The sequence below is a fragment of the Chanodichthys erythropterus genome, chromosome 12, assembly GCF_024489055.1.
Source record: "Chanodichthys erythropterus isolate Z2021 chromosome 12, ASM2448905v1, whole genome shotgun sequence".
Taxonomy (NCBI): domain Eukaryota; kingdom Metazoa; phylum Chordata; class Actinopteri; order Cypriniformes; family Xenocyprididae; genus Chanodichthys; species Chanodichthys erythropterus.
Window position 1 is genome coordinate 17,794,044 of NC_090232.1, and position 18,700 is coordinate 17,812,743.

At 35.5% G+C, this 18,700-nt stretch overlaps 1 protein-coding gene across 2 annotated transcripts in view; it reads right to left on the reverse strand.

Annotated features, from left to right (window-relative positions):
* ndst3 (N-deacetylase/N-sulfotransferase (heparan glucosaminyl) 3) overlaps nt 1-18,700 on the reverse strand; it is an 84,184-nt gene that overhangs the window by 19,516 nt on the left and 45,968 nt on the right. For both annotated transcript variants that reach the window (XM_067403015.1, XM_067403014.1), the window contains exon 6: nt 15,804-15,932. In XM_067403015.1, the coding sequence (XP_067259116.1) occupies nt 15,804-15,932 (129 nt within the window). The remainder of the gene's footprint in view (nt 1-15,803; nt 15,933-18,700) is intronic.

Below are 18,700 nucleotides of genomic sequence, written 5' to 3' on the forward strand. Positions count from 1 at the left end.
TCTCAGGTGATGATTAGGATTATGTGCTTGATATAATTTTAATATAATGTGAGTTTGAATGTAATTTTTTGTGACCTTTATAGACACTGCCTACTGAAAGCTACAATGGATAGGCTAACCTTAGATCTTGAAAATAAATTAAAGGAAACAACAGTGTTCAAACTGTCAACTCAAGGTGAACAAACACGTGTATTTTATGTTAAAAAAAGATTATTTCTGTCTTTTGGTATGTATTTTTAATTTTGTTAAAATGGAGTAAGATTTAGGAATTTGATAATGTACTTATCCATTTTGTTGCAAATACAGTGCGCTTAAAGAGAGAGCCCACCCACACGCTCTTCTGATTGGCTGTGATTGAGTTTCCCTATTGGCTGTGGGTTGAGTCTGATTTATCGCATCGCATTGCGTCTGGTTAGGACATGGTGTTAGGCTGTTTAAGTTTGCTTTTCAAAGCTGAAAAAGCAAAAGCCAACTCAAGCAACAGAACTAACAAGCAGCATCATGAGCTGTTTATTTCCCCTTGTTTTGTCTAAATGCCAAGGTACTCTGCCATACGTAAACGTCACACCTGATTACTAAGAAAAGTTATTAAAGACGTATTTAAAACAGTTCATGTGACTACAGTGGTTCAACCTTACAAAGCAACCAGAATACTTTTTGTGCGCCAAAAAAATTGTTCAACAATATGATGGGAGATTTCAAAACACTGCTTCATGAGGCTTCAAAGCTTTACAAATCTTTTGTTTCGAATCAGTGGTTCGGAGCATGTATCAAAAGTCACATGATTTCAGTAAACGAGGCTTCGTTATGTTATAAGTGTTTTGAAATTTCAATGGTTCACTACTGGGGGGCATGACTTTGGCAGTTTGATACACGCTAAAAGATTCATAAAGCTTTGAATCTTCATGAAGCAGTGTTTTGAAATCGCCTATCACTAGATATTGTTGAATAAAGTCGTTATTTTGTTTTTTGTGCACAAAAAGTATTCTCGTCGCTTCCTAACATTAAGGTTGAATCACTGTAGTCACATGAACTGATTTAAATACTTCTTTAGAAGTTTTCTGGGCATTGAAAGTGTTAATTATCTTGCTGGCAATGCAGGCCTCACTGAGCCAACCGATTTTATGAAAAAATACCTTCATTTGTGTTCCGAAGATGAACGAAGGTCTTACGGGTGTGGAACGACATGAAGGTAATTAATGACAGAATTTTCATTTTTGGGTGAACTAACCCTTTAATACTTTTTATCAGCAAGAACAAATTAAATTGATCAAAATTTATCAAATATTTCATATAAATATTGTTCTATTCATCAAATATTCCTGAAAAAAGTATCAACATTGATAATATTAAGAAAGGTTTCTTGAGCACCAAATAAGCATGTTAGAATGATTTCTAAAGGATCATGTGACACTGAAGACTGGAGTAATGGCTGCTGAAAATTCAGCTTTTTCATCACAGGAATAAATGACATTGTACAATATATTAAAACAGAAACCAGTTTTGTAAATTGTAATAATATTACTGTTTTTACTGTATTTTTGATAAAAAAAAAGCATCCTTATTGTGCATAAGATCCCAAACTTTTAGAAGTGAATACTATACCTAATAATAATAATAATAATAATAATAAATGTAAAGTTGTAAATATGCAATAATGTAAATGTTTTTTTTATTATTATTCATATAATAATATAATATTTATAATGGACATTATGTTTTTATCTTTGTAGTGAATACTTATTGTGTGAAAAAGTATAAATAAAACAACAACAACAACAGCAACAACAGCAACAACAACAACAACAACGACAATAATAATAATAATAATAAAACGACTGTTGTAATTATCAGCCAAAAATCAATATTGGTAAGAGTTATAAAAAAACAATAATAGTCAATCTCTAATAAACACATAGGTACATGAACCAGCAAAACAACAAAAGGCAGCAAAGTCTGGCAGAAGCTGCACAAACTTTACAGCCAACTAAACATCCTCATCCAGTTTTAGCAGAACTTTTTCACCGACATCAATTCATTTTCCACATAACTCTTACATTTATCACGAAATGAGATCTGCTATATTATATATCTGTTTATTAGGTTGAAGGTAAAAGAGAAGACTATGATCCATTAGAACACACTGTCTCCTGTAAGCTGAAAGTGTTTTATAATCAGCCAGGATCTGGTTGGAGTGTGTAATGGACTCTGTATCAGAGCCTAAGTGCAGCTCCCTCAGAAGGTTGCCGTGGATATGGTAGCGGCACAGCAATGGCAGCAGGCTTTGATTGATGGATGGGATGCTAGGTGACCGTGAGCAGGGCGGGGAATATTTATGGGATAATGAGACAAGTTTAGCAGCTTCTGTCACACTGGCATGCTTTATGCTGGACTGGTGTAACACACACTCTCGCGTACACACTCGCAGCCACTGAATTCAATTTAACCCTCACGGGAAAACGAATGGGACCCGTGATATTAAAAAGATGTCAAGTATTATAAAGTATTTTGGTGGGATTGTGGTGAATGTTCGCCTTCGCTCCACACACATAAGAACACAGGCTTTTCCCATATGTACAACATCAATCTGACCACTGAACAAGTTCTGCTGTACCCCAAACAGACTGATCAAGATATGATTTATGCTGCGCTTTCAGCAATCAATAACAAACACACACATAGACTTTGTAAAATAGACACCAGAAAGCAACAACGCCTACACACACACTGCCATAGGTCGTATGATTCATTTTACCTAGCTCTAGCAGCCAGGGCAAAGAAAGAGAGCAAGAAAAAGAGGAAAAGAGAGCGAGCGAGCAAAAAAAACATCCTTTAAAAGGATCTCAGGTCCAAAAGCATCTATCCTGCTTGTCCAACACACACTTGAGAATGCCAGCACAAGCCACCATTTTAACAGCTAAATTTGGACTACCTATTGAACATGCACACACACACAAACACACACAGCGAGAGGATCTAAAGGGTTCCAAACAGATGTTCCTTCTGGAAGAGGTTCAGGACCTGACAGAATTATAAATCACTAGCCTGGAAAAGACATGAAAATTTAACCATCAAACACACATGCACTTACCACAAACACACACACGCACGCGTACACACACACAAACACACGCACACACGCACACACACACGCACGCGCACACACACACACACACACACACACACACACACACACACACACACACACACACACACACACACACACACACACACACACACACACACACACACACACACACACACACACACACACACACACACACACACACACACACACACACGAGAGAGAGACTCCAATTACCACTGCTCACCTTTCACTGTGATTATGAGCATTACACAATTCAAGGCAACAGTGAAGTTCATACAGGGGATTAATAACTACTAGTTAGTTTGCAAGTATAGTAATTGTGAACTTGGTTTGGTTGCATCATTTTTTCTTAAAGGGGTCATATAATGTCAGTTTTGTAAAAGTTACAGTTTTCTACAGACGTTAGGACACATTTGTCAATACTTAGGTTGCTTTTGCAAAACTCTTCACACAGTGAGCACAACAGAAGTCTATGTGGGCTAAACTGAAGATTAATTATCATTGCTTTGGCACAAAATGCATTCAATGACTACATCTCTCAAATTTCTCTTTTCTCACTCAGACACAACAACTGCCAAACTCTTTGTACGTACAGGCCAATTTGCACACGCTTACATACTGTTTTCAAAACTGTTAAACTTATGTTCAAAACAATAACATAATACAAAACTGAATAAGACAGCAATTTGCTACATTCCTACAGTAATATTGTAATGAAATATATGCTGAATCTAAAAAAATCAAATACTATCAAAGCAATTAGATGAAACTGTACACCTACACAAGTATTAGTTTTTCAATTTCATTACCATCAATTCAAAAGGGGAAACTTAGGAATAATTTTGTTCTGTAATGTAAACTTGGACCATGTAAAAAACTGCAGTGAATTATAAGCAGTAGAGAGTGTCATTCTTGTTTTGTAAAGACATTTTAAAATAGAAAACATTGTATAATGATACCTAATGTCAGTGTTTTTAGGTCAGCGTTTTATGACTGACAAAGTGTGTTTGCTGGGTCAAAACCTTTGTTAGGGTCCTGATAGAATGAGTTAATTTGAGACACGAATGAAGTGTTTTGGTAGATTTAGTGCATTTTGAATGTGAAATTAACTGCTGTGCCAAGATGAATGTTGGTTAGGAGAACTGTGTGAAGAGTTTTAAAAAAGTTACCTAAGTATTGAGAAATGTGTCCTAACGATTGTAAAAAACTGTAATATGATTCTCTAGGGTCTTAATGAAAAGTTTGTAATATACTTTAATTAAAAATTCTCATTACTATTGTAAGAAAACACAAATTTTACCTGGTCAAAAACAGCTCTGGGTAACACTTTAGAATAATGGTCTGTCATTAATAAGTAACTATGCAGGAAGTAATGCAGGACTAATGAGTAGTACTACATTAACACTTCAGCTACTACTATTACAGTTTTTTTTCGATTGCTAAACGACAGTGAGCACAACTGGAGCTACATGTGCAAAACTCTAACTACAGTCTGCACTACCAACAGTCACCTGAGCTAAACAGTTAACACATGGCTCAAAATAGGCTCAGTGCAGCCAAACACTATGCACAACCCTCATTGAGATAACACACACTGTCACTCAGAACACACTGAGAGTAAAAACACTAGCATCAAACACTAACACAGAAAATACAAACTTTCATCTTTACATTTTGAACAATTTCAGTGACTTCATACAAAGTACTATTTTCTTCAAAGAAAAGAGTGACATTCTTTCAAATTATTTATTTAAATTTTTAGAACATAATTCTTTAAGGTAAATGAAAATTAGCAGTTTGCTTCAATAGTCTGTAGTAATTTACGGAATTACAGTAATGAGTTACACACATATATATATATACATATATATATATATATATATATATATAGCTAGATATATATATATCTATAGGTGTGTGAGTGTGTGTGGGTGTCTGGGTGTGTGTGTGTGTGTGTGTGTGTTCACTAACAAGTCTAAAACAAGACACCTGCTTAGCCTTTCAGCTGAAATTGCAATGTTTGAAAGGCACAAGGCTGAAATCTATTCTGTTTTGAATGTGTGGTTCACAGTTTTGACAGCAGTGTGTAAGCATTTGAACAAAGTGCTGTAAATCCACAGTGTTGTGCAGGTTGTGATTAAAGTCATGGGATAAGTGTGTAGAGTTTTGAAAACTGTGTTCAAGCAATGAAAAACGAACTAGAGTTTGGTCCACATGAACTGCTGCTGTGCAGACTGTAGTTAGAGTTTTGCACATGTGACTCCAGTTGTGCCCACTGTCGTTTAGCAATCGAAAAAAACTGTAACTAATGTAAAAAACAAGCTTAACTAATCAGTAAGTAATATCAAATTTAGAAGATAGTTCCTTATTAGCTAATCAATAATTACCTATTGAGATTACCATAATTAATAACTATTAACTAATGGATAAATTGTAAAGAACATTATTGTGTGTCTGAGACGTAATCAGTCATGATTTTTACTCTGAATATAGTCATAAAATGCATCTTTAATTACTTAAGTGTTACCTAATCACTATGCAGGAACTACTAGTGATCAGGACCATTATTTTAAAGTGAAAAACATATTTTTCACTTTAAAATAATGGTCCTGATCACTAGTAGTTTTACAGTATTTTATAAATAATTTTACAAACAATAAACAATTCATTAAATTTAATTTATACAGTGAATTAAATTATTACTTCATACATATTAATTAAAATTAATATATTATACAATATCAATATTATTTATAATTATTATAATACTGATCCTTTTATTCCAAATGTTACTTCTGGTACAAGGATAATTAGTTTTTATTTGAGGTTATCATGATTTTGCCTTTCACCCTTAAGTGTTTGACAATTCAGGAATCCAAGAATGGGAGAATTGTCATGTTTGTATATTCTGATGTCTATTCTACAGCTGATTTTTCACTGTTAAATTTACTGAATGATACTTTTAATACATATTCAAAACAGTGGTGCTGGACAACAATCTTGGTGTTTGTTTCATACTCCAACTTTTCCTAGCCTAGCATAACTTAATGAGACTCAAAATTACACACACACACACACACACACACACACACACACACACACACACACACACACACACACACACACACACACACACACACACACACACACACACACACACACACACACACACACACACACACACACACACACACAAACACACTAACACACACATAATCGGCTCATTTAACAGGAGAGTCCAGCTGGAAAATTTTGTCCTCAAGCGTCATTCCTCTCTCTCTTTCTGTCCTTTATTCTCTCAGACACAAACAAACACATACTCCCTTCCCGATTCTCTGATTGGACACCCTTCCTTTTCTTGTACAAACTGTTTAGTTCCGCTTATAGTTTCTCTCTCTCGGTGTTAGACGTTCTTTGACCATCCATTATCAGGATAATTGAAAGTTGACATCAACATACATAATGATGTCAGCTGAATTTGTTGTGTTGCTCTTAATGTTGCTCTTAGTTCACCCAAAAAACACAAAAAGAAAATCTTTTAAGAATTCTTTTTTTTAATACAGCAGTTTATAAAGGTAACAGTGTTTTCAATTAATTACCTAGAAGAAAACATTTTTACACTTGCCTTTCATTTTGAAAAGAATGGATAAATTGAACAAAAATTAGTGAGCTTATCAAATTGCAAAAATTGGTGCATTTTAAAACAAAGTCATGAAACTCTAGTTGGCACAGGCTGATTGGTCATTACAGTTTTTTACAGACGCTAGGACACATTTCTCAATACTTAGGTCACTTTTGCAAAACTCTTCACACAGTGAGCACAACAGAAGTCTATGTGGGCTAAACTGAGGATCAATTATCATTGCTTTGGCACAAAATGCATTCAATGACTACATCTCTCAAATTTCATGAATTCTTTTCTCACTCAGACACAACAACTGCCAAAACTCTTTGTACGTACAGGCCAATTTGCACATGCTTACATACTGTTGTCAAAACTGTTAAACTTATGTTCAAAACAATAACATCATACAAAACTGAATAAGGCAGAAATATGCTGCATTTCTACAGTAATATAGTTATGAAATATATTCTGAATATAAAAAATCAAATACTATCAGAGGAATTAGATGAAACTGAACACCTACACAAGCATTCGTTTTTCAATTTCATTACCATACTATCAGAGGAATATATTCTATATATACTATCAGAGGAATATATATTCAAAAGGGGAAATTTAGGAATAATTTTGTTCTGTAATGTAAACATGGACCATGTAACATGTACTGCGGTGAATTATAAGCAGTAGAGAGTGTCATTCTTGTTTTATAAAGAAATTTAAAAAAAGAGAACATTGTATATTGCTAACTGATGTTAGTGTTTTTAAGGTCGATGTTTTATGACTGACAAAGTGTGTTTGCTTGGTGAAAACCTTTGCTAGTGTTCTGGAAGAATGAGTTGATTTGAGACATGAATGAAGTGTTTTGGTAGATTTAGTGCATTTTGAATGTGAAATTAACTGCTGTACCAAGATGAAAGTTGGTTAGGAGAACTGTGTGAAGAGATTTGAAAAAGTGACCTAAGTATTGAGAAATGTGTCCTAGCAATTGTAAAAAACTGTAACTCAATTTGTTAACGATCACATCATTATGTACATAGCACAGCTGATTGGTTGCTGTGGCATAAGCAGCTAGTGAGCTGTGGCATTCGAATACTTCAACCTGGTCTCATGACGAAAACGTATCTGTGGGCACGTTTTCGCGAGTCGCAAAATACGTACCAATGAGTACATATCGCTGCAGTTTCGCTCTGAAATGTCCACTGAGCGGCGCTAAAAGCGTGTTCTTTTTTTTTTTTGCCGGAGCAGATAATAGGGTGAATGCGGTACGTTTTTATGACGTTGCTTTTTAGACGAATCGCCGCGGTTCTCGATTTGACATTTGCGCTCCGTTGTGTTTTAAAATAACTTCCCACTGACACTATGCCTAAACCTACCCGATAGTGTTAACAAAAGCAAACGTGACGTAAGAAGCGTCTGTTTTTCAGCTCGTTTAGATCTCTCTTTGAGCTCTTTTTTTTTTTTTCCCTCAGTCGCCTTTCATGGGATTCGTACCCAGGCAGGGGGAGTCGACTCCTCGCCGTAAGTCCAACTCCGTATCGGCTGAGCAACCCAGCAAGCTTGGTAACGGCCAAAAAAAGTGAAACGCGTAGAGCCGGAAAGTCCAAAGTATGTTCGTTTACAAATCGGGCACTCTGGTCAGATGTGTTTTGAAGTCGTAAAATGATATTGCACGAGGAGATGCCAAAACAAGTCTTTACGAATTGATAATCCAACCCCGGCTGTCATCGAAACCGTGTGTGAAAACGAGCAAAAGCGCTTATCGACGTTTTACCGGCCTCTAGCGTTCGTTTCTGTCGGAAACTGCAGCGAGACGTACTCGTCGGTACGTAATTTTGTGTCTCGCGAAAATGTGCCCACGGGTACGTCTCTCCCATGAGACCAGGTTGGAATACTTGGCACTGTTTGCTGTTAGCAGTCTGCTGCACACTTTCAGAAACCCTCCACCTTCCCCAGCTCCACCTGTATAGATCTGCTAGGGGTTATTTCATATTTACATGTGTGCAGCTCATAATCTGGTTTTCAGTGTCTCCGAGCGGCTCAGTTTACAGTAAATGCAGCAAACTCCATCTCTACATGTGCTGTGAGTTTAACGTACATTTGGGAATGCATCGTGCACCAGTTGTGCTATATCTTCACATATACATAATTTTGAACATTTTTGTGTACAGATGATTACAGCATTTTACTAGATTTCTAATGAGAAGTGTTTGTAAACCTGAAACTTAAAGGTCTCTCTTCAGTTTTCTACCAAAATAAAATCTTTAAAGCTGCAATCAATAACTTTTTTTTTGGTTAAAAATCTACCAAAATCAATTTTTGAGCAAGTATATAACCAGCCAGTGTTCATAATTATCTCTTTACCTTAACCCAATTCACAACAGTAAGCTTGTAATAATGTTTTATAATAAATCGATACTGGTGTATTTCTGTGGGAAATTCGAGCATGCAGCAGTTCGTCTTTGCGTTATTACGTCACATCTGAAAAAAGAAAGAAAGGAGTCCCTGCATATAGGATGCTTCTGGTAGTGGATCATTTACAGCCTTTTCTCACAATAATTAAACTTATCATTTTGATGGCGGACTGTAATCCAGAAAGGTCCAAATGAAATTCATTGCTGACAGCTGGAGATTCAGCCATGGTCAAAAAGCAAAGAGTGGCTACAGTAATTGAAATCTACAGGTAACGCTAATACAGACTAAATACACATAGTCACACAATGCTGATGTTGTAAACATTAACAATTTGAGAACAAAGTATAACAAAAATAATAATTTGAACGGTTTGATACAATATGAGCCAAGCGATCCTTAGATTTAATCACAATTGGCAGTGTGATTTATTGTAGGCCTAATGCTTTTTCCCTCAGTTGGTCAGAACAAAAGTGGCAGACATGTTACTTACAGTACTTGTTCAGATGACATTTTTTGGTGAAAATTCCTACTTTGGTCATACTTCAAGACTAAAATCTGTGATTCCAAAGTACAGTATCCACACCGATGTGGTGACTGACAGCAAACATTAGATTCATCCACGCTGAGGAGCTTTGCCTATGCACAATGCACGTAAAGATAATAATTCCACATATAACTGCAACTGCAGGTTTCAAACAGAGATTGTGTCTAAGAAGCAAATCTTATGGACAGCACCTTTTGCAAGTAAAAATTTTAAAGACAGAAATAAGTACTTTAATTTTACTAATGTATACTTATTGTGATTGTTTTTTACATTTATTTTACAGTGCAATTGTATTTGCAATAGTAATCTATTTCTGGCTTAGAGATGATGATGATAATAATGGGCATGAACAAGGGAAAAACAGAGTGTCAAAAACACAGTGTTCTCCCCTCTGTAACTGATGTTATGCTCTGTTACCCTCATGCTCTAAAGCACAGCATGCACAGCACACACGCACACACACACACACACACACACACACACACACACACACACACACACACACACACACACACACACACACACACACACACACACACACACACACACACACACACACACACACACACACACACACACACACACACACACACACACACACACCTCATTTCAGGGAGAGGACCTCAATAATGAATGGGCAGATAAATGAGTTTCCTTTAAAGCCCTCTGGACAAGGAGACAAAGAGAGCACAAGGCATGGCGGAATTTTTTTCTTTTTTCAATCAATGTTATACCAATGTTTTTTTTAAATGTAATAACATTTTTATCTCTGCTATAAAATGTTTAATCGATGCTACTGAATGAAGAGAGAAGAGAAGAGAAGAGAAGAGAAGAGAAGAGAAGAGAAGAGAAGAGAAGAGAAGAGAAGAGTGATGTATGTCATTAATAAGTAGTGCTGTGTCTTCATGTTAACAGTGATTCATTTTAACACAGAGGAATGTGGCGTGGCTGTGATGAATAAATCAAAGAGCCTACGGTCAGATTAATGTATGTATGTGATGGGTTTGAGTTTAATGTAGAAAGACAGATGTGTGATCATGTTACTGGTAATGTGCATCTACAGAACTCTCACAGCACTTTTCAAGCTCAATAGTATTTTGGATGCTTATTGAAGAAGGAATTTCAAACAAGATTTACAAAGGAATCTAATTGTCTGCTTTATCTTTCCTGATTTGGTGTGATGTTCTGATTGGTCAGGAAGTGTTTCTTGGAGTAAGAAGACTTATGTTTAATTTACTGGAGGTGGAGTCCAGACTCTAAAGTCATGCCCACACAACTTCCTTCTGATATTACTTGTATTCCAGTCTCAAAACATTACCAAGCAAACTAGCCACACATTCAGTATTTACAACACTAAACATAGCACAGACACTGAAAGTATTCACTGATTCATGCCATATGGACATCAGAATGGTGGAACAGCTCTGAGGCCTGTTGCATGAAGTCGGTTTCAGTTGCTACCCAGGGATGCGTTTCCCAAAAACATCATTAGCCAATTAACATCGCAAGTTCCTTTGTTACTTACATAGTTCAATGATTTGGTGTTTCCCGAAAGCATAGTTCAAAAGATTATTCGCAAATTGCATCGCAAACTTGTGTGGTTGGAACGACAGCTCTCGAGCTGTGGTTAGAAGCATAGTTTCCTGTTTTTATGACATGTGGACTTAATAAATCGTTATGTTGAGCAAAATAAGCAAGCTGACATTAAGTACAATGTATATCTTTTATTTCGAATATATACAAATGTCATTTTTGTATTTTAGTTTGTCAAGAGATCTAAAGCACCGTTTTTGAAGAGTGCGCATGTGCGTACGTGCTCTAGTACGTCAGAACAAGCATTTGATTTAATCTGGAAATAAAGCAAAATAACTGAGGAAAATGAGAACATGTCTGTAATTTATAGCAGAAATTATAGCATTAATTGGATCTCAAACGGATTCATTTAAAGAAGTTACTTTTACTAAGTTACTCTACCACCTGCGTGACATTATTCACCAACATGGTTGAATGACAAGTTTGCGACAATACGGTTTCGGGAAACAGTCGTGATTAGCTAGTTGATTTGTTCAACAATGCATCATACTATGGTAGTGAAGCAGCGAGTTACATCGTTGCTCAGGAAACGCACCCCAGGTAAATTTGAGATTTGTTTGGGCAAACTCTCGTTTTTCTGGCTCAGGAAGGTGGATTGGTTTTTTAGCTGTGATCATGGCCTTTGTAACTACACGGCTAACCTGCTCCAGAGCAGGGGTGCGTTTCCCAAAGCGAACTATGGTTGCAAGTTCCGTCGTTACCAATAGAGTTCAATTTTATTCTGGGTTAGATATTGCAAACCAAAACTGGCCCAATCAGCCGTGAGCAAATAAAGCCACTCCCCCCTGTATCTCTTGCTCCAAATTAAAGCAATTTACAGTGAAACATTTTTAGAGACAACATTGCACATCTTTTGCTGCTAGTTATTTGTTATATTTATATTATATGAATTATAATTATGTTTAACTATACAGATTTGTCTGCATACCTTTGGCTATAACGAGTGGTTATTTTAGTTGCTGTTGCCCTTCTATCAGCTCAAACCAGTTTAACCATTCTCTTCTGGCATCAACAAGGCATTTTCACCCAGAGAACTGCATATATATTTTTGTTTTTGGATCCATTCTCTGTAAACCATAGAGATGGTTGTGTGCGAAAATCCAAGTTGATCAGCAGTTTCTGAAATACGTCTGTGAATCAAACCGATGCTCTCAATGTTCCATGTGATTGGCTGTTCACTGCACATGTCACAAATTCAGGTGCATGTGCTTCAAACTCTGGACCAAATCCTGAGTTGACATATGACATGGACTCAGTGTATGGTTTAATAACTTTATTTGGTAGCAATATTATTGCTAACTGTGATATTTAAAGTGTAATTTAATTATTATAGGTTTGCATATAAAGTTCAGTGTTTGTATTTCCCCTGTGCATTTCTATTAATTACTGAGATGAATAAAGAGCATTTGTTGCATAAATAATTAACTGTCTGTTGTCTATAAGTAGCACATTCAGTATTTTTATTAGGAGTAAAATGTACACACAATTCTTATTTTTACTTAGCTATCTTGAAAACGTTTTGAGAACAGAGTGTAAATGTAAAATATGTGGTGACAAAGTTGATGTAGGTAAGTGAAAATATGCACAGAACTGAGAAAATAGTTGTTATGGAGATAAATTGTGTCTCACAAGGCAAACGTTGTGAATGTTTTTGCCAACAACTCTCTAATCATAGTTATTCCTGTAGTTTTTCCCTGTAGTTCCTGTAGGTAGGATACAGGTTTACAGTGTATAGGTATAATCGTTTTAAAATATTTTAGTTAAAATGTTGCACAACAAGTGCATGTAATGCGAATATTTTTGAGAAATAAAATATTTCTTGATGGGTTTGGATGTGTAGTTAACTGATGGATCTGTATAATGTCTTACCTTATTTTTTACACAAACTGTTTTGCTACATTTTATTTTTACATTTAGTTATATTTACATACTTGTGTATTTACAATTACACTTATATTTGTATATAAGTAATGAGTCACCATGAGTCCAAGTAAATTTTCGCTTCGTGGACAGTACAATGTATTTCAGTCATTTACCTGACTCGTATGTATGTGTTTCAAATGCCACTGGTTCATGTAATAGTGCTATAAATCTTAGGAGTATTTTGAGTGATATAACAGATATAAATAACTATAAAATATCATTTTTGTCTTTGTCCAGCTCTTTGCACTGGCGTCAGGCACAACCGGTGCACACAATCACTAGATCGAAATCCAACATGGTGGACATATGCAACTAGCACAAGTAAATATAGTGCACTGATCCACACTATAAAAAGGGAAATTATTCTCAGTATCTCTTTCTCATCAGTTTCTCTTTTATTCAGACAACCACACAGACAAACATTTAACACATTATTAACACACTATCACACATTCTAGGCTTTAGCAAGGTAAGTGTGAAGTGAACAATATTATTCTGCACAGAGTGACTACAATATACTACTTCACACCTCCATATCTCCTTATGTTCATTTCACCCACCCTCTTTCTATCTGTGTCTGTGGGTTGTTTATTATTGCTGGTATAAGCAGATGACCAGGATCTTTGTGAAAATGAGAACACAGACAATCTCTGATTACATTCAGCTTGTTTTTCAGGTCAGTACAATACCATGGGAATGAGTCAACCCTTAGTAATGGCCTTTAGCCAAAGGAAAAGATCTACAAGGATGCTTTCTTCACAGACACAAACATACAAAATATGACTCTTTAAACATTAAATTTTCATACCTTATACAGATAAAGGCTGTACAGGATGTTAGCAGTTCACAATACAGTATCCATTCATCAGTCTGTCTACAGAATCCATTAATGCTCCACAGTTGTTCTTCAGGGTTTTAGACATCCACTGGCAACTAGATCAGTGTTTTTTTTTTAGTATATTTATATACTATTATAGTATTTATTCATATTTTGAATTTTATTGTTATATTTTCAGCTTAAGTTTTAGTAATTTTGGTATGTGCTTTTATAAATTTTTTTATTAGTTTTATTCTATTTAGCAGTGTTAAAAAAGATAAAGATAAAAAAATCATTGCAATTTTTTTATCTTACAATTGTCACCATTTTGTTTATTTTTGTTCATGGACTTTCAGTTTGTTTTCATTTGTCATGTTTCTTTGTTCAGATTTCCACCACTCATCTGTCTCCATAGTTACTGTCATTATTAGTTCATTGGTGTCAGCCGTGTGTTAGTAATTATCCTTCTTGTGTTCCTTCTCCTTCTCCTGTGTGTGTAAAGCTTGTAAGCTTGTACCTGTTTGGATTTGCCAATTTTGGATTGCTATTTGTAAAGTTACCTGTTTGAATCTTTATCTTTTGTGTCTACGTCTTCCTGCCTGCATGCACAACGTTACAACAATTCTGACTTTTTTTCTCATAATTGCGAGATTTAAACTCGCATTGAGAGTTATAATGTCAGAATTGTGAGATATAAACTTGCAGTTATGATTTAAAGTCAGATGTGCAGGATATAAACTTGCAACTGCAAGAAATAAAGTCAGAATTAGTCATGCAAAGTGTGATTCATTTCTGTGAAGCTGTTCTTTTCGGACAGTTCGGCTCAATGAACTGGTTCAAAAAGCCGATTCATAGGTTTCTGACGTTTTATCAATGAAATATTCAAATAAAGTAATTTGCTTCAACGCATATTGAAGCATTAAAATAAAAAGTTCTTTGGGTGAACACATATTGCTGATTATTGCCTTTTCATTTAGTTTGTGGTCAAAGTTTCATTCGTTCAGATCCTTTATGTCGTACCGACCAATATTGAGTAGCCTACATCTTGGATAAGATTCGGAAATAAACCAATTTTATACACTCATTAATTTCGCTTAACAACATTGTAAAATTTATTTACATCTCTTGACAGAAAGGCTTTTTGCAGATTCTGAGAAAAAAAGTTAGAATTGCGAGATGTAAACTTGCAAGTTTGAGATAAAAAGTAGCAATTATTTTAATTTATAGTTCTGGTCAACAATAACAACAATGGACTCAACACAGCAACAAAACTGTTTATAGAACAAAAATAAAACACAGATTTGTGCCAAAATTGGATGTACAACCTTTGACATGGGAAGCATTTTCTTTTAAAATGTAATAACCTCATTTTGCTACCCAAACTATGTATTGTTCTATGGTTAGATGCATTATTCCCCCCCCCCTGCGGTACGTGACCCTATCAGGACAGACCTGTGAATCAATTTTGGGTCGCAACCCGCTAGTTGAGAAGCAATGAATTAACGTATAAACATACAGCACACATACACGACAGTATACACAATTTTGTTTTTCATTTCACTGCTGTTTCCAATAGAGCAGAGTTTCAACATAAGAACAGTGATTCATGCTGGGAGAACAAATCTATAAGCAACACTAACACGGAAACCCAGCGAGAGAGAGGAGGGGGGCATGAGGACAGAATAAGACAGAAAAAAACAATACAACAGGCTGATAGGATGAAATAAGCAGAGACGACAGGGAATAGCAGTATGTGTGTGCCTGTGCGTTTTACACTCACAGGGTTGAGCAGGACGGTCAGAAACAGCTCTCCTCCTCGTATGCTTTTGTCCAGTTCTTTAGGGCCTCCTGGATACTCTTTATAGAAGATGGTGTGTGTGAATAAGCCGCATGTCTGACGGGGCAGCACCTGCTCACACACACACACACACACACACACATAGAGTTTTAGACTACAAAGATTTGCAGTCAACACAGTTTGGTTTGTATTTGCTTTGTACTGTGGAAATGAATCTTCTTATGGTACATTTATAAACTTCTCTGTTGTTTTTTCATGTAACACTGCCAGTTTCAGTTTTACAGATAACTTTTTATTACGTCTCATGTCAATGTATCTGTATTCAGGTGGAGACAACTTCATATATATATTCATCCATTCACTTCCTGTCTGGATCAGTCAAAGAAAACAGAATCATTTCTCAGTGGAAAAAGCTGAATGTTTCAATAAAATATGTGCCAAAAAGGCAAAGACAGACAAGAAGAGAAAGAGAATAAGAAATATACTGTGACTCAATGTGACAAAATTACTTTATAAAAGCTCTTCTGTCTCTTTTCTCTTACTTTTTCTCTAGTGTATTTCTCCAGTTATAGTAAAGCAAGTTATATGTTTATATTTTGACAAAATAATTACTCTTTTCTATGTAATTAAATTCAGGTTGTCATTCACTGTTGTATGTCTTGAAAGCATCAGTTACTATTCATTGTAATTGAGAGAGCAATACATTACAAAAATCCTCCTGTGTTTAAATGAAATAAGAAAATAATATGGTTTGGAACAACATGAGGGTGATTAAATAACAACAATTCACTTTTTTTATTAAACTATTGCTATAATACAGTAACTCAGCTTTTCCTCGAAGCAATTAGATAATTGAATTTTCTTCTTAAATATTTATCATCAGATTCTTCCAAGAACAAATTATCTGAGCTACGCCAACCTTAGTCATCATTTTATAACTTTATAATATTATTGTTCGCCGACACTTGATTCTATTTTATTTCTATTTTGTTTAAGCAATTTTATGGAAAATTTAACATCCGAGTCACAAGAGAAAAACATTCTGTTAATCAATACATAGTGTATACACTACTATTTAGTATGGAGTAAGTAATATTTTTTTAAGAGGTTATTACTTTTATTCATCAAGGATGCATTAAATTGATCATAAGGGACAGTAAAGACATTTATAATGTTATAAAAGATTCCTATTTCAAATAAATGCTGTTCTTTTGAACATTCCATTTATCAAAGAGTCCTTAAAAATGCAAAAAGTTTTCCAAAAAATATTAAGCATCAACTGTTTACATGAATAATAATAAGAAATGTTGGTAACACTTTATTTTAGCGTCTTTTAACTAGTTGCTGATTACCTTGCATATTACTAGAATATTGGCTGTTTATTAAGCATATATTAATGCCTTATTCTACATGACCTTATTCTACATTCTTAATCCTACCCAATGCCTAAACTTAAAAACTAACTTACTAACTATTAATAAGCAGTAAATTAGGAGACTATTGAGGGAAAAGTCATAGCATATTAGAATGATTTCTAAAAAATCATTTGACACTGAACACCAGAAAAAATGCTACTGAAAAGCAGTTATTTTAAATTGTATTTCAAACTTTTGAATGGTATAATGTACTCTATGTCCAACATACTTGCTCTGTGTGTGGCAGACAGAGAGAAGCAGATTGAGAAATGCTCAATTTCTCAACACTGTAACAGTGTGTAAATATCAGAGAGGCAGCTAAACTCTTCCAGCAAACTGCTAAAACAGCAAAATCTATTACATTAACACACCCACAAACACACTGGGCTCTAATGCACTGATAAGAGCTTTCATCACCCATATGCTTGTTTTCGGACTGCTTGATTGAGCTGGAACAGATCTTTGGGACTCAATCCAATCTTTCCATCTAACTTAAACTTAATTGCTTTTCCCGCTTTAACATCTCTCTCTGTGTTTTATTGCAGAGTATAGTGTGGCATGCGTGTTCAACTAAACGTGTGCCGTAGCTGAAACTACACACACACACACACACTTTTGATGGGCGCAGAGCAATTGTATTGCACGCATGTGGCCTTGATTTAATATTTTAATCTACTCCATCTCCTAAAATTCAATTCCAGTGCAAACACACTAAACTACCTGTCCCACCAGAATGCCTGGACAATTTATGAGGCTCTATTCATGTGCTCTGCCCTTCCTGTTCATTTTTCTACCACCCACCTTCCCTGTTCTTTCTTCGTATTGAATGTAACTTGCCCTGTCAGTATATTATTGTGGTGGTTTGTGAAAGGAGCAGTTAGTTCTGTGGCGCGTTGTCGACTTGCTGTATTGCGGAGCCTGTAACAGTCTGACATGCTTCATAGCTCATGTTTAAGCTCCATGGATTCATACTCATCAGGATTCTGCACTCTGGATCTCTGATCTGAGACCTGTCATGCTCACACAGAGGAGGCCAGTAATTAGGCCACAGGTGTCCAAGCAACTGACCCAAAACCTGTTTCGGTGCATCCTCTAAATAAAAAAGCTAGAGATTTGGGCTCACAAACTCCTGCTCTAAAATATCTGTCTAGATTCAAAACACTCTTAAAAAGCTAGAGATGATGACAGCTAAATTGCACGTAAAACAGCACTGATTTGAGTAAGGCCTGCCAACGTTTGTTCTTTTGTATTGTGAATGAGAGAAAGTGATTCACTAGAAAGAACAAAGAATAGAACATGCTGTAGTGGGCTGGGGTTCTAACAAAAGAGAGTACTCTAATTTGTTTTTCTGAACTTCAAAAAAAAAAAAAAGTGTTCATAAAAACTAAATAAAGGGTGCATTAATTCCTGGTGTTTCATAAGAGTTATGAAAGATATTGCACTGCACTTTAAGAACTCATTTTC